The sequence below is a fragment of the Capricornis sumatraensis genome, chromosome 15 (assembly GCF_032405125.1).
Source record: "Capricornis sumatraensis isolate serow.1 chromosome 15, serow.2, whole genome shotgun sequence".
NCBI lineage: Eukaryota > Metazoa > Chordata > Mammalia > Artiodactyla > Bovidae > Capricornis > Capricornis sumatraensis.
The window spans coordinates 33,484,042-33,503,436 of record NC_091083.1 but is presented as its reverse complement, the minus strand read 5'-3'; the positions used below and the strand labels follow the sequence as shown (position 1 = coordinate 33,503,436).

Below are 19,395 nucleotides of genomic sequence, written 5' to 3'. Positions count from 1 at the left end.
CTCAGCGACTGAACTGAACTGAACTGAGGAATATGCCAACACCCATGGGACGCGATGCTCCTGCCAACACAAAAGCAGCCACCACAGGACAGTCCCCTTGCACTGAGTTCAGAAAGGCCTGAAGAGACCCCTGCAGCTCTTCTCGCCCCACCCCCACTTCCGCTTCCGGGGAGGTGCCGCCTGCCCCTCCGGCCGTGGGGTCCGCAGTGAAAGAGAAGCCGGAAGTGGCTCCGGTACTTCCGGTACGGGAAACTCCTTGCTGCCGCTTCGATCGGGCTTGACAGGCGGGGTCTCTGCAAGTAGGTCTCTCTCCTTTTGCCTCCCTCCCGTCTGACCTTCAAGCTCGTTTACCGCCGCTGTCCCGCCACTCTGGTCTCGGAAGCCGCCCCTTCCCCATGTGCCGGGGCAGGAGTCCTGAAAGCCAAGACCAGCTCGCCGGCATCCCATCATGTCCGAACTGACTAAAGAGCTGATGGAGCTGGTGTGGGGCACCAACAGCAGCCCTGGTCTCTCTGACACCATCTTCTGCCGCTGGACGCAAGGTACCCCGGCTGGACTCTGGCTTCCAGCCCCCGCTTCCTTTTGCCCCGAGAGAGTCGAGCCGTGACGCCTCTCGCGCCAGTCCCCTTCCGTGCCCTGTACTCTGTCCCAATTCCCCTGCTCTGCACTGACACTGGACTTTCTAGAAACGCCCTGCCCTTCCAGGGGGTAGAGGTTGGGTAGGAGAATGGTTCCAGCTGGCAGCTAAAGACCCGAAGTGCCCCTGCCGCTCCCTGGGCTGCCTCTTGGGCTGGAAAGGAGAAGGGGGCGGCAGTCGGGCTGCAGGGTGTGACACTGAAGGTGTGCCCTGTGCCTTTGGTATCCATTTCTCAGGACTTGCTCTGGCCTCCTGGGTCTTTACCCTCTAACGAGGCTTCATCTTGGTGCTTGGTCTAATTTTGGAGAAGGGAAGTCCACGTGAAGCTCACTGTGGCTAATTCCACGAAACGATTGTGCAGTTTGTATTTTAATTAGGCGGTTAGGCGTGGTACTCGGTGCAAAAACAAAACGCTGCTGCAAAGTGTTTTCTATACCCCAATATGCCTGATTTTGAGGTGATTTAGTATCTGTTCCATGGCTCATAGAACCTCCTGCGCCGATCTGATAATTCAGACAGGATTTTGAATTATATAAGAAGTTTTGTTAATACTACGAATAATTGTGAAATAGAAAACAAACACACACAGATTTAATTCCAGAGCTGTCCCAGGCTCTGCGTTGGGCACTTCATGCTAGTAATCATCCCTGTCTCGTGCGTTTTAATATTAAAACGAAACGAACACATTGGTTAAGGTGATAAGAAAGTGAAGTTAACAGCATAGTCTTTGAAATCAGAAGGGTGGTAATGTATGTATGTTAAACATCACAAGCCAATGAATAGTAGCTATTTAGTACTATTATTAAAATATTTTGTTATGAAAACATGTATTTAGAAAATACTGATTCTCAAAGGATTTGGGGTAAATTTAGCATAGTAGATACATGTCTTTACTTCATAATGTTTACTTAGTAACAAACATTTAGGGTTTAAATCATGTCTTCTTCCCTCTCAGATACTTCTAAGACCTGGTAAAAACAGAATCATAATGTGTAACAGCTAGTTAGGTTATTTAGTCCATTACTCTTTGTTTGAAAATGAGAAAAATGAGTCCTGAAGGCTAAATGACCAGGCCAAAGTTGCACGAATTGATAGAACTGGGAGTGAATTACAAGTCACAGCTCTGTCTTGTTTTCCTTTCTGTTTTTAACCAGACATGTAATTAGTTTGGCTCTTTTTGGACTTCCCTGGTGGTAAAGCATCTGTCTACAATTCGGGAGACCCGGGTTCTGTCCCTGGGCTGGGAAGATCCCCTGGAGAAGGAAATGGCAATCCACTCCAGTACTCTTGCCTGGAAAGTCCCATGGACAGAGGAGCCTGGTAGGCTACAGTCCATGGGGTCGCAGAGTCGGACACGACTGAGCAACTTCACTTTTCCCTTCACACACCTAATTTTGTCACTTAACTAATTTTTCTCAGAAATTATGGGCATTCACATTTGCAAGTTCTGTTTTAAAACTTATTTTCCTATTTGTCTTATTTATTCTAGTAATGAATAGCCCTAAAGTACACAAGATTGTATGATTGAGAAAGGTTTTACTTTTTGTTAATTAAGCAGTAATATAGCACAGAATAGGGTGATATTTGGCCTCATTTATTTTAGTACTGTGTTGCAGATACAAGGAGAATTCAGAGAGGCTGTTCTAATAATGGTTAGGAGCAGGAGCAGTCTTTGAAATAGGCATTCTTTGGTTCTGGGTTCAAGTTTTTTAACTTAAACCTCGGTTTCCTTCTCTGTGGAGAACAGATAATACTAGTGCCTATCTTACAGGTTTGTTGTGAGGATTAAAGGCAAGTACTTAACACAATATCTGACATAAACACTCAGAAAATGATAGCTTAATTTAGAAAGTGCTTAATTGTAGGATAGATCAAGCCAAAGATCACTCAGTTGCAAGAAATTATTGTTAATTAGATCACTTTGAAATGACACATTAGAATGCTCTACCATCTTGTAGTCAGAAGTTCCTTAACAAAACGTGTTCAATATCATTTGAAAATAAAAGGTTACTTTTTGCTCTTTACAGAGTGCAGCTGATTCTTCAAGGTTTTAAATTGATCATGGTTTTAAGGCAACCGAATATGTATTTTTAAGTTATCACTTCTGAATCAGAGGGGTGTTGTTACTGGTTTTGCTCTGTTGACTTTGTATTCATTTATTCTTTCTCAGAAGAGACAGAAATTGCTGAAGGTTGCTGTGGCAATGATTTGGGAATGACACAAGACACTGCTTTGCTGCACTTACTGCGTTCGTAATGTGACATGAGCTTTGGCTTTATTTCATCATCTGTAGCTGTGCTTTGAATTGACAACTGTAACCTCATTATCTTTTGGAAGCAAGTTATAGATGTAAGGTCTTTGGCGTAAATATTTATAGAACTATGTCCAGGAATATTCCATTTATGAAACTATACTGATTGGTCCTGTTAAATTCCTGTGATATGTTAAACAGCGTTAGGAGTTTCCCTCTCCCCCCTTTAATTGATTTGGCCTCTTTAGATAATATGTTAAAGCAGTAAGTGCAGGAGTAGCACGTAGGGTTTTTTTGTGTGTGTGTGTGTTCTTTTAAAATTCATTTGGCAGTTTAAGATAATTCTCTTTTGCAAATACTTTTTTTAAAAAGAGAGAAAAGTAGTGTTTTGGTGTGAGGTGTTTTTTTTTTTTTTTTTGCAGTTTTTATTTTAAAGTCAATAAGTCACATAATTTAAAGATTTGAAGTTGTTTTGTTGCTTAACTTGGACATTTACTCCCTACTCCTGCCTACTTCCCTCCTGCTCAGTTGTCACTAATGCTTTTTAAAGGAAAAAAAATGTTTTTTTCTACTTCATTATTTATAAATATCATTTATTCTTCCTTTCTCTCAAACTGAAATGTTCCAGGCTTACTTGATATGGCACAAGGGAAGACAAATAACAAATATGGCATAGTATATATACTAGAAGGTAAAGAAATAGGAATTATAGGGTGAAGTTGCCTGGAAAGGCCTCATTTTAAGATGAGGTTTGAACAGACCCTTGAAGTAATTGCATTAGTCATGCAGGTATCTGAGGAATATTCCAGGCAGCGAGGATAGCCATCATAAAGACTTTATGCAGAGTACTTCTGGTTAAGGAACGGGAAGGAGGTTAGTTTGGCTGGAGACAGAATGAAGGAAGAGGGCACCAATAAAGATGATATAAGAAACAATGTGGCCCAGATCACTAAGATTTTATAGGCCATTGTAAGGACTTTGGTTTTTATTCTAAATGAGATGACAGGTCATTGGGAGTTTTGGAACAAAGGAGAGACATGACATGACAATTTCTAAAGGACTGACCTGACTACTAAATTTGAGGATGAACTGTAGTCCTAGAGTGAGACAACAAGACCAAATGAGAGAGAATTGCAGTAATCCAGGGTATAAAAGACTGTGACTTAGACCGGGAGAGTGGTAGAGGAGATGGTTGGAAGTGGTCAGGTTGACCTCAACCCAGCAGAACCAGAATAAGAGTCACCATGATCTAACAAAAGTAAATATTAATCTTATTACCAAGGAAAACATTTTGGCTGGTTGAGACTTTGTTTTCTTTTCAGTATTGATTGTCTAGCCAGTGTTTGGCAAATATTTTCTTTAAAGGGCCAGTGACTTTATTGTCTGGCATTGCAGCAGAAGCAGCCCTTGATAAGATGGGTGTGGCTGTGTTTCAAATCTCCATTTAAAAAACAAGTCAACCTTGATGTACATTATGAACTCTGAGAACCCATCTTTTCCTTTTTTCTACCCAGTTCCTTCCAGCTTTAAAGTACTTCATTGTTTCACCTAAAGATTAGCCAGAAGAGAAACCCAGTTTTGCTGTTTATTGCAGTTCAGTGTGTTTTAGGGTGGAGGTGGAGTGTTTGGAGCTGTGGTTGTTTGAAATTAGTTTTGTACTTTCTGTGTAGGACAGTATTTACTGTATGATTAAAAAAAAAAGATTCTAAATAACTTTTGAAAAATTGAGGGATCAATTCGGGTTAAAATCCAAAAGTGTGATGTGAAGGTAAGTCAGTATTATGGATCATATAATTTCAAAGATCTTAAGTTCAAAATATTTATGATAATACCTTACATTTGTATTATGCTTTTCAGTTTTTGAAAATCTTGCTTAATCTTTGCAAGAACCCCAAGAGACAGCAAGAGATAAATGTAGTTATTCTCCTGTTTATAGATGAGGAGACTAAGGCTCAGTTCAGATTCCACTTAATATTATCTAACTTATAATGACAAATGAAGACTTTGGTTTACATGGAAGACTAGAACTACATAGGCAGTAGTTGTCAAACTGGTTTGAATAAGTAAGTCATATGAAAATAAAAGACTAGGAAATTGCAAAGAGGTTCATGGCTTAGGTTTAAATTAGTTATGAGCTATAAAATTGAGAAAGACTTCTGTGTCTAGTCTAGTGCTGTCCAGTGTGATACAAAATCATATGCTTAGGATCAGATGCTAAGTTAGATGGCTAATTTCAGATCTAAGTAGTAAAGCAGTCATTTTGTGATGTCAGTTCCTCTTAAAACTAGGAAATAATACAAGTATGAGAACACTTGACAAGAAAAATAACTGTATCCTAAAAAATTCCAACTCAAGTGAAACCTTATTATAAAAGGAGATGCCTACATAGCATAGTCCTGTTTTAGGACAGAAAAGTTCATTTCCATTTATTTGACTTTTACTACATTTTAAGCCGTAAGAGCCTTTGTTCATTATCAGATAACACCCTCAAGCATATATGCTACAATTAAACAGAATTTGGTATAAAGCATATCTGCCTAGAATTCTCTCCCTGGGGTTTTTATCTCTAAAGTATGAAAGCAACTCATCATAATGTATTTCAGTCTAAAAGTCCCACCCATGGACCTTGAAAATTGAATTACATTATCAGTGATTTTAAGAAAGGCAAGAATCCATTACTGATACTTATTTATCACATACCCTGAAAGTTTGGAAGAGCTTAGTTTCACCTCTGCACTTGGCCCCAACACCAGTGACCCTTTCTTGCCACTAGGAAAAGAGGTGGATGAAGAGTAGAGGTCCCTTGGCTTCACCTCTTGTTTCCAGGTTGGATCTCAGTTTTGCTTGTCTTGATGTGATCACCAGCACCCTTAGTTCTCATTTGTCCTTATTAAGGTTGCCCCATCATGCCTGTTTTTTAGCCTACATTTAGCCTGTCCTTTATTCTGTTTCTCCCAAAGTGTTGCGTGTTGCTGGAGCAAATTGTGGTGAGCATCAGTACAGATGTACTAATTAAACCTTAGCTGAGCCCTCAGTATTTCTTTTAGTTCTTTATCCTGTCGACTCTTATGTTTTTTTGGAATTAATATTCTGTTTTCTATGCCCCTCATTCTGTTGCTCTCAGTCAGTAACATCACTTCCTCTTTGCCCATATTTCTAAGTTGAAAACCTGCTAAAGTTTTCGTTTTCTCAAGTTTATAAACTCAGGGCCCCATTACACTCTTAAAAATTATTAAAGACTTCACTATGAAAAAAAATTGAGACCTGTGGCATTATTTTACATTAAAAAATCTCTTCAGTGTCTAGCTCATTAGAAGATAGCTGGATTCTCTCACTTGCTCCTCCAGCCTGTTACATTCAGTCTGTTGTTTTGGTTGAAGTGTATGCAGAAAATCCATCTTCATACATTTAAGCAATTGGTAATATAGGAGTATCATAATAGCATTTTCAAATAATTGTGGATATTCTTCTTTGGTACTACACTGAAACTCAGCAAATGGTAGTTTCTTAGAGGTTAGTTGAGATATGAAATCTGAAGCCACATTGTTGAACATTTTGTACTGTATTAAATTGAAATCCATTGGTTTGTCTTGTACTTTGAGTGGATCTTCTACCTGTGAATTAATTTGTAACCATTTGTTGTTTGGAAATTATTGGTCTGCTGCTTTATGCAAATCTTCCAAATGTTAACACATATTATTAAACAATATCTAGAAGACTCTAGAGAGTCCCTTGGACTGCAAGGAGATCCAGCCAGTCCATTCTGAAGGAGATCAACCCTGGGATTTCTTTGGAAGGAATGATACTAAAGCTGAATCTCCAGTACTTTGGCCACCTCATGCGAGGAGTTGACTCATTGGAAAAGACTCTGATGCTGGGAGGGATTGGGGGCAGGAGGAGAAGGGGATGACCAAGGATGAGATGGCTGGATGGCATCACCGACTCGATGGACGTGAATTTGAGTGAAGTCCGGGAGTTGGTGATGGACAGGGAGGCCTGGCGTGCTGCATTCATGGGGTCGAAAAGAGTCGGACACGACTGAGCGACTGAACTCAACTGAACTGAACTGAAAGTCATATTTATTATTATCTCACTGATCCTGTCAGAAAAATCTCTTTGAGTGTTGGGAAGCTTCAAGCTCACAGTGGTGGCCCTGAGTTTTCCAGAATTTTAGTTAATCACTTAAAAGCTTGAAATTTTATTGCTGGCAAAAGTACTGTCAGTTTTTTTTTCCTTGAAGTATCAGGCTCACTACATTTACTTCTGAGAAAAAGTCTAAGTAATCATAGTTTGTTACTAGCTCTTCAAAGTAAAAATAACATTCACAGACAAGCTGTTAGTTCAGCTCACAGTTCAAAAAATGGCACATCTGCTTTTCTTTGAGCCACCTACCTGTACAGGGTACGTGGCAGGGGTGCTTCATAGGTAGTTGCCATTATGTCATACAATTTTTTTTTAAGTACTTTGTATTCAGAGTCAAGATTTAATAAGATTAGCATTAGCAAGAGCTTTCTTAAGTTAAATTGGCTTTTTCTGTTTGTTTGAGAGCATATCAGGGTGTTTCCTAGTACAGTGACTGCTGGTATAGCTTAATGGCATTGCCTTGATGTGTGCTAAGGCACCAGTAACGTAACCCACTTTTTGTTTTGTACCATCACTGTGAATATCAAACCGAGAAAAGGGCAGATATCTCTGTATTATAGTAAAAATGATTTTCACCTCTAGCAGGTTCCCTAAAAGGTCACTAAAATTTCCAGGGTTCGGTAGACCACACTTTGAGAACCTCTTTATCCAGTCCACCGCCACTCTGTACCATCTCAGCTTTCTCAGAACTCAGCGTCCTTAAACTTTCTCTTTTTCCATTTGATCACTCTTTTCCTTCTTGGAAACTCATGCCCTTTGTTCTATAAAATAATAATTCTTTATCCAGCTACCCTTCAAGCTGTCATCCTTTGTCCCTTCACTTGTTTAACATAGTTTGCAGTCTCTCCTCCTGCTTGTGTTCTGAATCACACCTCAACCCTCTAAAATTTGACTGCTCTTCCTAGTATTCTAAGTTTGCTTTTTTTAGTATTCCCAGTGATGACATGCTTAATCCAGGGTTTTCATGTATGTTTTTATTCCACTCAGCATTTGAAACAGGTGACTGCCTGCTTTTCCTTTTTGGGGCCTCACTGTGTTTTTTCTCTTACCTTTCAAGTCTTTGTCAGTCGTCTTTGCTGACTCAGCATCGGCTTGTTTCTTTCTTTCTTTTTTTTTTATGTTAACTGCCTTCATTATCTTTGTTCTGTGTTCTCATTCACTTTAACTGCCATGTTTAGAGTGATTCAAGTTGCTATCTTTAATCTTCATCCCTGCCGTGAGCTTCAGACCCATATCCGCCCCCACCACATTTTAGAGACTGAATTGAGAAACAAAAATCTCCATTATCAGGCTTCCCAGATGGCTCAGTGGAAAAGAATCCACCTGCCAATGCAAGAGACACAGGAGACATGGGTTTGATCCCTGGGTCGGGAAGATCCCCTGGAGAAGGAAATGGCAACCCACTCCAATATTCTTGCCTGAAGAACCCCTTAGACAGAGGAGCCTGGAGAACTACAGTCCATGGGCTCACCCCCATTATCTTTCTTCCCAAAACTTCAGCAAGTATTCATTGAGTATTAACTGTATTAATAACAACACACTAGGAAAACTGGTCAATAAGAGAGGCAGGATACTTGCAAGGCAAGACACAATAAACAAATGAACAATAACATAATTACAGATGATGATAAGTCCTGGTTGGGCTGGGGAATGGTAGGAAGGATCTACTTAGCTAGATTTGTCAGGGAACATCTCTCTGATGAGTTAATACCTCCACTGAGTCTTTTAGGATGAGAAGGATTCAGCTATGAGAAGGGTAAAGACCATTTCATGCAGAGAGAACAGCCGACACCAAGGCCCCAGGTAAAGATCTTAAGATGTTCTGAGGACTAAGACCACTGTATATGATGAAGGTAAGAGTGAACTGAGGGAAGTTGGGATTGATAGATCATATAGGGTCTTTTTTAGGCAATGAAAAAGGAGTTTGAATTTTATTTTAATTGCAGTAAGAAACCATTTGAATGTTTTAAGCAGTCTGTGAGAAAAACTGGTTTCCGTTTCTAGACTGTTTCTCTGGTAAATTTATGGTGAATAGGTAAGGGGTGAGTTGGGAGTTGGGATGTGGGTGAAATGGGGCAGGGGGATCCTGATTGGAAATTCCTAACAGTGTTCTAGATGAAAGATGATGGTGGTTAGGACCTAAAGGTGAACCAGAAATGGAATGGAGATGGGCAGATACAGATGTGTTTTGGGCCCTTGAACCAAGAGGTTTTATAAGGTGAAGCCTTAAAGTTAAGTGGGAGTTTTTTGGAGAAGGTGTTTCAAGTGGAGGGAACATGTTCAAAACATGAGAAACCAGAAAGAGAATGGATATTTGATTGTCTGAAAGAAAGTCTGTGCACCTGGAGGCTAAAGAAGGAAAGTGTCAAAGGATGAGATAGGAGACACAGGCAGAAACTAGACCATACAAGACCGTGTTAAAGAATTTAGATTCTGTCAGCGACTGGAGTTCCATTCATTGCTCTATTTGGAGATTACCTGATTATAACCCTTAATGGAAACCTTGGGAGTAGATGAGTTACACAGGGAGAACATGTAGAACGAAAAGAACAAAGACTCTAAAGCCAAGACCTGAAGAACATTAGCATTTAGTCGCTGATCAACATTGATACAGAATAGAAACAAAAAAGGAAAATCTGGAACAAGAGGGACCGCTAAAGCCAAGGGCCAGAAGGCTTTCACAGGTCACTGATGAGCGTTTAAGATGGTTCTCTGAGGGGTCATTGGTGAATTTGGTGAGAGAGAGTTTGATGCAATCACAGGTTGAAAACCAAATTATTGTGGGTTGAGTTAATTGAGGAAATTGAGACAGTACATACAGACAATAGGTATGCTTTGAGCGAGTGGTGTTTGGAGTCTTGGATGGAAATTATTCTTTTTAATGGTCAAATGATTTTTTAATAAGACTTTTCCTTTTAGAACAATGTTATTTAGGTTCACAGCAAAATTGCAAGCAAGATAACAGAGATTTCCCCACATACCTCGTGCTCCCATGATGTGCACAACCTCCTCCAATGTCAATATCTCCCACCAGAGTGTTTGTTACAATTTTGAACCTACATTGACTCATCATTATCACCCAAAGTCCACAGTTTTTATTCTTGGTTCTATACATCCTATGGGTGGTGACAAAAATATAATGGAATGTATCCATCATTATAGTATCATAGAGTATTTTCACTGCTGTAAAAATCCTCTGTGCTCTATCTGTTTGCCCCATCCCCCTCTCCCCTCCCCTTGGCAGCCTCTGATCTTTTTTACTGTCTGCATAGTTTTGCCTTTTCCAGAATGTCATATAGTTGGAATCATATGGCATATAACTGTTTTCCCCCTTGTTTTTTCACAGCTTGCAAGCCATTATTTTTTATAAACACTGAATAATATTTCATTTTCTGTATGTGCTATTTATCCATTCCCCTACTGAAGGATATCTTGGCTGCTTCCAAGTTGTGGCAATTATGAAAGGCGCAGTAAACAGTGTGTGTAGGTTTTTGTTGGGGGGGGTGCTAAATTTTCAACTCCTTTGGGTAAACAAGGACCTTCTGGTAGACTCTTAAGGAGAATTTTTGTTTTTAAATAGGAGGTACATGTTTAAATCCTATTTGAAAGAGATTGAAAGGTAAAGAGAGAAGAGGTGGACTGGAATGGCGACCTCCATACTATTTGTTAACTCACTTGCTACCGAGTGTCTCAAGGTAGAAACAGAGTTAGATCTCATTTCTTACGTACCCAGCCTGTGCTGCACTTGCATATATTCATCAAATCTTAATTTTTACCTTAGAAATACTGTTTGTATATAGTGTTTTCTCTCAACATTAGTGTTGTTTTTATTAGTCTGGCACTGTCTCTATAGGTCTGTTGAAATGGTCTCCTCCCCATTCTCGTCCTTTAAAGAAAGAAACGAAATTCCAGTATGGTTGTGTTACTACTTTAATTAGTACTTGTCGTGATGTGGCCCTTCCCAGTATGAATGTCCTGTCATCTCTTCTTTCTCACCATCCTGCCCCCTTACAGCTCTTCAACTGCATGACATTTCCCTCTGATCCATGAACTTGTCCTGTTCTTACCACACCTTTTTCCTTTGCTGAAGATGTTTTCTTTACCTGAAAGTCATTCTCCCACCCTTGCCTCTGTTAAAGTTCCATTCAAGGTCAGCTTTCAAGTCACCTGTTATGACTTGATTTAGGCAAAGTCATTCCTTTCAGTTTCCTCAACACCCTCTTCATACTTCTGTTAAAACATTCGTTTATCCCTTTATTTTAGTGATTTATTCGTATGTCTGTCTTCATCTGGACTGTTGGCTTCTCCAGACGAGGGACTTTGTCATGCATGTCATTTGTATATCCTGGATGTTTGGTGTCGTGTCTGAGGGTCATGAAATGTTCGTTGGATAAATGACTGAATTATAACCATTAGGTATGTTGGAATTGGAAATGATTGTTTTAAAGCTAAGTACCCCGAGGCCTAGGGAGGTGAAATGATTTCCTGAAGGTTGTACAGATTGTAACTCACCTCTCCTGACTTTGGCTGCAATATCTCCACAGTGTGCCGTGATCTCTGTGGGAGCTTGTCCTGGCTGCTTTCAATCAGTGCGACTTGGTAATACTTAAATTGAGATGGAGCCAGTATGAGCACGTTTGGTGTGTATGTGCTGGGCTTAGCCACTCAGTCATGTCCAACTCTTTGCAACCCCTTGGACTGTAGCCTTCCAGGCTCCTCTGTCCATGGGATTCTCCAGGCAAGAATCCTGGAGTGGGTTGCCATGTCCTCCTCCAGGGGATCTTTCCAACTCAGAGATCAAACCGGGGTCTCCCACTTTGTGGGCAGATTCTGTACCGTCTGAGCCATCAGGGAAGCCGTCAGTGTGTATAATGCTTTTTAATTTAAAGAGTCCTAAAATTTCTGTTTAAATTCAGTAAACTGTCTAGTCTTTCTTCCAGTATATTAAATTACTTTAAAAAATCAGATTTAGTGTCCTTTTACTGAGGTCTACACTGTATCTCTTTAGTCCACTTAATAGGGGGCCCTGAGTGCAAAATTGTGTTTGTGTGGGTGTGTGTGCGCGCGCACACATGTGCGCTTGGCAGGGAGCCTAGGTTCCATATCTTTTTTCAAAGGGTTCTTTTATCCTCCAAAAAGCTAAGAACTATAGCAATGGACTGACTTAAAGATAATTTGCTGTTGTGATAAGTGATTCTCTCTCAAAGCAAAGTACATTAAAAATTCTTTCAGCTACTACTTGAACGACATGTTTAATCTTTGCTGCTTGCTTTCATTTTTAGGGTTTGTGTTTAGTGAATCAGAGGGATCTGCATTAGAACAGTTTGAAGGTGGCCCCTGTGCTGTTATTGCACCTGTTCAGGTAACATAGACTACTTTACCAACTCCTTAGAGGGACGTGTTCAAACGTTCCCTCCTTGACTTTGTGTTTTCTAATACCTGTACTCTGTGTAATCATGAAGCATAATCAGTTACCTCTTAACTATTGTTCATGTAAATTGCTTTAAATGTCTGAAATAAAAATGAATTCAGAATATGAGTAGCTTACACAGCAGTAGCCATTTGGCTGACTTTAACTCCCAAGTTTTCTATTATGTTTTCTTGAAAATAATGACCATGACATCTTACACAGTGATCCTATTGAGTAATAATAATTTATGCCAAAGGTAGTTATACCATAATCATGGTATCATTTGTATTTGTTCTGTCTCTTAAAATGACTCTTCAAAAAAGTTGAAGACGGGTTAATATTTTCATGGCCTAAAACTCAATCAGATTTTAAAGTAAGTTGACAATATATACTGTTATAGGGTGTATCTTTTGGGTCTTTAAAATAAAATCAGTAACAGCCGATTTCAAACAATTCCCAAAATTTAAAAAAAAAAAGATTTTTTTTTTCTTTGCACATGAGATAGGGTTTCAGTGTGTGTATTTGATTTTGAATTTTTATGTGTTGCATTGTTTGAAATTCAAAGGCTGTTTTGCCATGAACTATTAAATTATTAAAACGGAGAATTGAATTTTCAGTTTGCTGTGATATTTATGATGTCTAAACAGCAGTATAACTTCAGAACTGTTAAAAAGAAACTTGAATTTATTGCTTGTTTTAATCAGCACATTTTGAGAATACATTTTTAATGTGGTATTTATTATTCATTGAGCGTAAAAAATGCTTTCCTGACTGTTAGTTGCAAAATAAATTTGTCTCTCAAACTCCATACACTTATATTGTTAAATTTAAAGTGCATTTTTTGAAGAAGAAAAGAAATGTTTTCCTTTATGGTTGATTCTAAAATATATTCTTTGTAGGTCATTGTTTCCTCTTTAAAAAGTAAAATTGATACACTTTTTTCATTAGTAGATTTTTTTTAATTAAGAAAAATTTGAATGAGCTTTGCCTAGGGATTTTGGAGTATAAATAAATTTAACTATAAATTAGTTATTAGAGCTGTTGAACAACTGAGGTAGGTTTTGGTTTGCTAGTAGGAATCTTATCAGAATTTGAGGATTCTGTGTCTTGTTTATATACAAGATAGATTTTATTACCACTGACCCTCTTGGACCATGATAGTACCTTAGAGTCTATTGCCAGTCTATGAATATACTTAAATGCAAGATAAATAGCAGGAATTTCATGTTGTATAAAATTCACTATATTTCCAAAATGGTAGTTATTTTTGCAAGTTGAGTTGTTATGTAACAGGAAATAATTGTAATATTCAAAATCAAGATATATCTTTGAGGTAGTAACTTAGCTTCATAGTCACATAAATGTTTTTGATTTTAGAATTTTGTTTGTATTAATATTTCAATGTAAAAATCAAAACTAAATTACTGAGAGTAATGAAGGGAAGTGTGCGAGTTGGATGTTGAACTTTTTAAAACCGAACTCTAGAACATGGCACTTTTGCTAGAAGAATAAACATTACGGAACCAAGTAGAAAATACAGTAGTAGACCATGTTACATACAACAGTTCTAATCGCATACCATAATAAGGAATGCAAATCAATGATGAAATACAATGTAGTTTAGTAAATGCTACTGATATGACAGGTTGATAATTTGGGGGGGAAAACTGAATCTGGGTCGTCTCATACCATGTACCAAGTTTATTCTTGATATAACACTTAACCACGGGAAGTTGAAAATAATGGGTTACCAACCTTCTAAGAGAATAGATGAGTTCCAGGCTCAGGAAAATATCTGCAGGTAATGTTAGCAATAAGTGAATATCTTTCTTAGACAAAGAACTCTTACACATTGGTTAGAAAAACACTTCAACCTCAGAGGTGAAATGGGCAAGTATATGCAATCATGGCAGGTGGAATGATGCTGCACAGCCAAAAAATCAAGATGCCCAAGCTCACTAGGAATCCACCAAAGTACAAATAAAACTTTTAAATAGATTCTTTTGCTTACTCTTCCCTATCTTTAGATATAAAATAATTGCCCGAAGGCTTACTTTTCCTAATCTTTATATATAAAATACTTGCCAGTACATATAAGGGTAGGGTGATGCTGGCACACTCTGTAGCTACAGATAACTCTATGTAGTATAAATTTGTACTATGACCTTGGGAAGGAATTTTACATTATAATTGAAACCATAATAAAATAATGCAGATTCTTTGAGAATAATTTTACTTCTATGAATCTTCCCTGAAGAAATAATCCTTAAAATTGAAAGATTGTATTCAAGAATTAGCTTTTTTACAGCAATTCCAAATATGTTTTTTATTTATAGTAGTTTTTAAAAATTGCAAATAACCTGATGCACAGTAACATCATGTAAACATGGAATAATGTTGAAGTAAACTTTAATAGCTTGGTAGACAGTTAGAGATTGACTTATAGTTATGAATTACGTGGGAAAACAGAAAAGTGGAAAACAATCACATACCTATTAGGCTTCTCACTTAAAATTTGAAACAGGTATGAAAGAAAGACTGGAAGGAAGTATATCAGAATATGAATGGTGGTTCTATTAGTGGTGAAATAATGGTTGTCCCACCTCACTTTTCCAGTTTTGCAATATAGTTATGTCACTCAATTTTATGGTTTTTGTTATTTGGGGAAAAGTCAGAAGCACTTGGTTGTAGTATTTGTAGATTTTATTACTGTGAGAATATTACTTATTTTTTTGTTTAGATGTTTAGAATTGATAGTTTATTAGGTGCCAGGTATTATGCTAAGTGTATTACTAGATCATCTCATGTAATCCTCATTACAACCTTTTAAAGTTTGTGCTATTATTTTTGATTAGTAAAATAATGGAACCAGAATTCAAGTTTAGGTCTGTCTAACTAGAAGTAGTTCTGTTATCTGTATACTACTGTTTTCAGACACTGATGAGTAAGAATGAAATGGCAACCCACTCCAGTATTCTTGCCTAGAAAATCCCAGGGACAGGGGAGCCTGGTGGGCTGCCGTCTATGGGTCGCACAGAATCGGACACGACTGAAGCGACTTAGCAGCAGCAGCAACTAAAAGTAGTTTTCTTATCTGTATACTACTGTTTTCAGACACTGATGAGTGAGAATCACCATAGTAACTACTTTTTCTTGAATCTGCCCCCTGGAGATAAAGTAGGTGGAGCATCAGGATCTGCCTCTTAAAAAAACAAGTCAGGTTAACTACACTTTGAGAAGGAAACAGTATTATACTCAGAACTGCTATCTATGGAAACACTAATGTAACATAGTTGGCACACTTAAGAAAAGGTTAAAAATGGGTTTGTTTTTTCCTTGGGATCTTAAAGCTTTTTGAGTTAAATCAGAAAGTTAGGAACTCCTTATCAGTGATCCACACAGTGGTATTCCTGTGTCACAAATGAGAACTAGTACAGAACCACTTTTGTATTTAGCTTTCTTTCCTCAAAGGAATCAGAGAGAAACGTAGATTTTTTTTTTTTCCTGGTCGATAGAGCTTTCACTCTGTGAATGAAGCAGTAAATTTCTTTTTCAGTTACGCAGTTATTATTTTGAGTCAGTTCTTCTATTTGCCAAAAAATATGTACTATAAAAGAAGAACTGTAGTTTATAGTAATATATTCTAAGTAAGTAAGTATGTTCAGTTACTGGTGAATGTGAGGAAAATGATTTGAAATTCTATAGCACTATTCAAAAGATCAGAAAGGAGGTACAAATTAGGTGGGTTTTTTTTCCATTTTAGAATAAAAGAATGATATAAGGTATGTTTATAATAAATTCTAATAATTATTGCTTTAATTGTATAAAGGCATTTCTTTTGAAGAAGCTCCTGTTTTCATCTGAGAAGTCTTCTTGGAGGGATTGCCCAGGTATGATAGCTGTCTTTTATCAACTTCTACTCCATCTTTTATTTTATAAGTGATTCCTGCAGCATTCATTGGCAGTAATTCAGTTGATATTATCTGTTTTTAAAAAGTAAACTATCAGTTACTTTTTTGTGAGGTTGACTTTTTAAATATTCCCGGAAGTTTCATGAACAGTGACTCTGGGTCTTTAAAATGGGTATTTTGTAATGTGGTTTTCCTAACTGAGAGGGGTAAGACAGGTTTTTACTACTTAGGGAAAAATCTTTTGGTGCACTGTTAAATGATAGCATACCATAAGGAAGAATCATTTATGTTTGATTGTCTGATTTAGCTTTGAGCAAAAACTCAAGATTATCTTTGTATTACTGAATCTTTTAGTATAATACTTTACACAATACCAATACTACTACAGGTAATTCTGAGTTAAATCACAAATGAAGCTTTCGTGGCTTCTGCAATATGGTTAAATCAGAGAACTGTATGTGCTACCTGATAATAACAAACATTTGCATCCTTGACAGTTTACAAAGATATTTTCTTCACTTACACTATTTTATGTGAACTCACAATGACTACTGAAAGAAGGTTATAATTGCAGTTTTGTATATAAGGGCAGAGCAGCTTCCATTCCAAACCATGCAGCTACATTCTGCTAGTGGTTTTGAATTTAAGAGATAAAGTGTCACTGTCATGTATTTTTAATTAATAACTGAAATGCAAAATAAGTTTCAGTAGAGAAGAAAGAAACTATTCAAAAGAGACTGTTACTAGCATGAACATTTTATTAAATTTCTAAAATTTCTTGCGTAGAAACATTCATATTGATAAGAAATTTTTGTAGCATTGTTGTAAGTGTCGTAAATGCTGTGGTGGCTAGAAAGTGAATAGGACAGTTCCAGTCTTTAAAGAACTCTTAGTCTATCTAGGGAGAGAAACCTCCCTCTAGCATAAAATTTTACATGTGTTAGATAGCCATCTTATCCCCTTTGTTTGAAAGCTTCAGAAAGTGGTACTACTTCTGGAGACGAACACTACTCGAAAAGGGGAGGGTGGCTAAGATTCAGGACAGAGTTGAGCATTTGTGCTATTTTTTATAAATGTCTGAGGCTGAGATCACCACAGTACAGTATCAGTGGTTTGTGTACTATGCGGCATAACCGCAACGGCCTCTGCTAATGTAATGGATTGTGTTGTATGTGCTGATGGTATATTATCTCATTATCCTTCCCCCGTGGGACTGGGAGATCAAAGACATGAGACTAATTCAGAAATGGGGAAAAACAGAGGTCTCCACAGGCCCTTACAAGACCTGGTTCTATAAGAAGGCTGAAAGGTTCCGTTTGCAGCCTAAGAAAGGAATGATCAGTATCAGCTTACTCCACATAGCATATTCCTTCCTCTGATGTTTAATTCTACATTTTCCAGGATTCTTTTTCTCCTGAATGGAAATATTCAATAGCAGTGACATTTTAACCCTGAAGCACATTGTTTTTCTAAACTGTAATTGAAGATCAGTGGCTTATGGATTTCTGCCCCTCTAAAAAATGCTTGATTTTGGTCACTAAATTAACACATTCTTAACATTGTTATTTGACAGGATTTTTTTGTCCCCCGCAGAGAAAACCATTGTAACTTATGCTTCGGTTATTTTTAGAGGAAGAGCGGAAGGAACTCCTTTGTCATACCTTGTGTGATATTTTAGAAAGTGCTGGTTGTGACAACTCCGGATCCTACTGCTTGGTTTCTTGGTTAAGAGGAAAAACAACTGAGGAAACCGCTAGTCTTTCTGGGAGCCCTGCACAGTCTAGTTGCCAAGTGGAACATTCTTGTAAGACACACTTTTATTTCATGAAGTAATTTCTTGTCTGTGTGTTTGAATAGAACTATTGAAAATTTTAAAGAGAGAACAAGATTTAAACATTGTATAAGATCTGTTTTTTAGCCTAAGCTTACTTAATCCTTGAGCTTTGTTAGTTTTCATTTCTCACATGATGATTTTAATTGCTGCAGAATATTACATTTGTTTATTTTTTCTTTGATTTTTGGGGAAAAAACATAGGAACTGCATCTCTTAAAGTAAACTTAGTAAAAGTTCTAGTTAACTTCTACTTGATGACAGTCTCTTTTCAGCTTTGGAACTGTCATTTAGAAAGCTGAAAGAACATATTTCTGTTTTCTTTGCTTCAAATACTTCAGTGTTTTCCTTGGTATTGGAAAAAACAGGGAAATTATTATTATTACAACTGTTTTTTACATTAGGAAATGTCTTAATTATCTTCAGCTGTTTCCTAAAGCAAAGATGGGGACATTTTCCTTCCCTGTGTTGTTTTTTTTCCTCCTGAACTTTTTGGACATGGTTACTATAGATGAATTATTTTGAGATAGTTTTTTTATTATGAGTTTTAATTTTGCGTTAAGTTTTTCATACCTTGAAGATTTCTCTTAAAAATAACAGCTCTTCTCACTCAGAAGAATTATATATTCTATGGTCTTTAGTTTTTAAATATTCTTACCTAGTTGACCTACAAACTGCCAGAATGAACTAGTAAGATTGTACTACAGATAGAGTTGCTTTTCTGGTTTTCTTTTTAGAAATTAACTTGTTCATAGGTTGCTTTTGGTAATTGATAGTTCTAAGTGCCTTTATTAAATAAGTGACTTGTTCTGCTTATAGTGCAATCCATTAACTATCGTCTTTGTGGAAACTGTAGACACCCAATTTCTAAAAAGTAAATTTCAGTTGCTATGGTACACATCTTGCTCTCCCTATAGGATTTTCTACGAGGCAAGTTATCTCTTTGAGCCAACATGTCTCTAGGATGTCAGCATCTTCTCTCTCTCACCTTTGCAGTTACAATGGCAAATTCTACTAATAGTACATTTGCAAGGAATAATTTTTCAATTTTAAGCAGTTGAATGACATTTCCTTTTAGGCCTTTCAAACATAGCATTTCAAAAAGAATTTAATATATTTTTAGAGTTAAAGAAAACAAGTGGAAAATACTCACAAGGTTGATAATCAAAAAATGTCATTAAGGCTGGTCTTAAAATATTTTCCAGATTTTAC

General features: G+C 37.4%; 1 protein-coding gene across 1 annotated transcript in view; it reads left to right on the top strand.

Annotated features, from left to right (window-relative positions):
• The first annotated feature begins 268 nt into the window (after positions 1-268).
• The window catches only part of MINDY3 (MINDY lysine 48 deubiquitinase 3), an 82,463-nt gene continuing 63,336 nt past the window's right edge, over positions 269-19,395 (top strand). The window contains exons 1-4 of the mRNA XM_068987261.1: positions 269-542; positions 12,314-12,393; positions 16,271-16,331; positions 17,983-18,156. Of these exons, the coding sequence (XP_068843362.1) occupies positions 449-542; positions 12,314-12,393; positions 16,271-16,331; positions 17,983-18,156 (409 nt within the window). The 5' untranslated portion in view covers positions 269-448. The remainder of the gene's footprint in view (positions 543-12,313; positions 12,394-16,270; positions 16,332-17,982; positions 18,157-19,395) is intronic.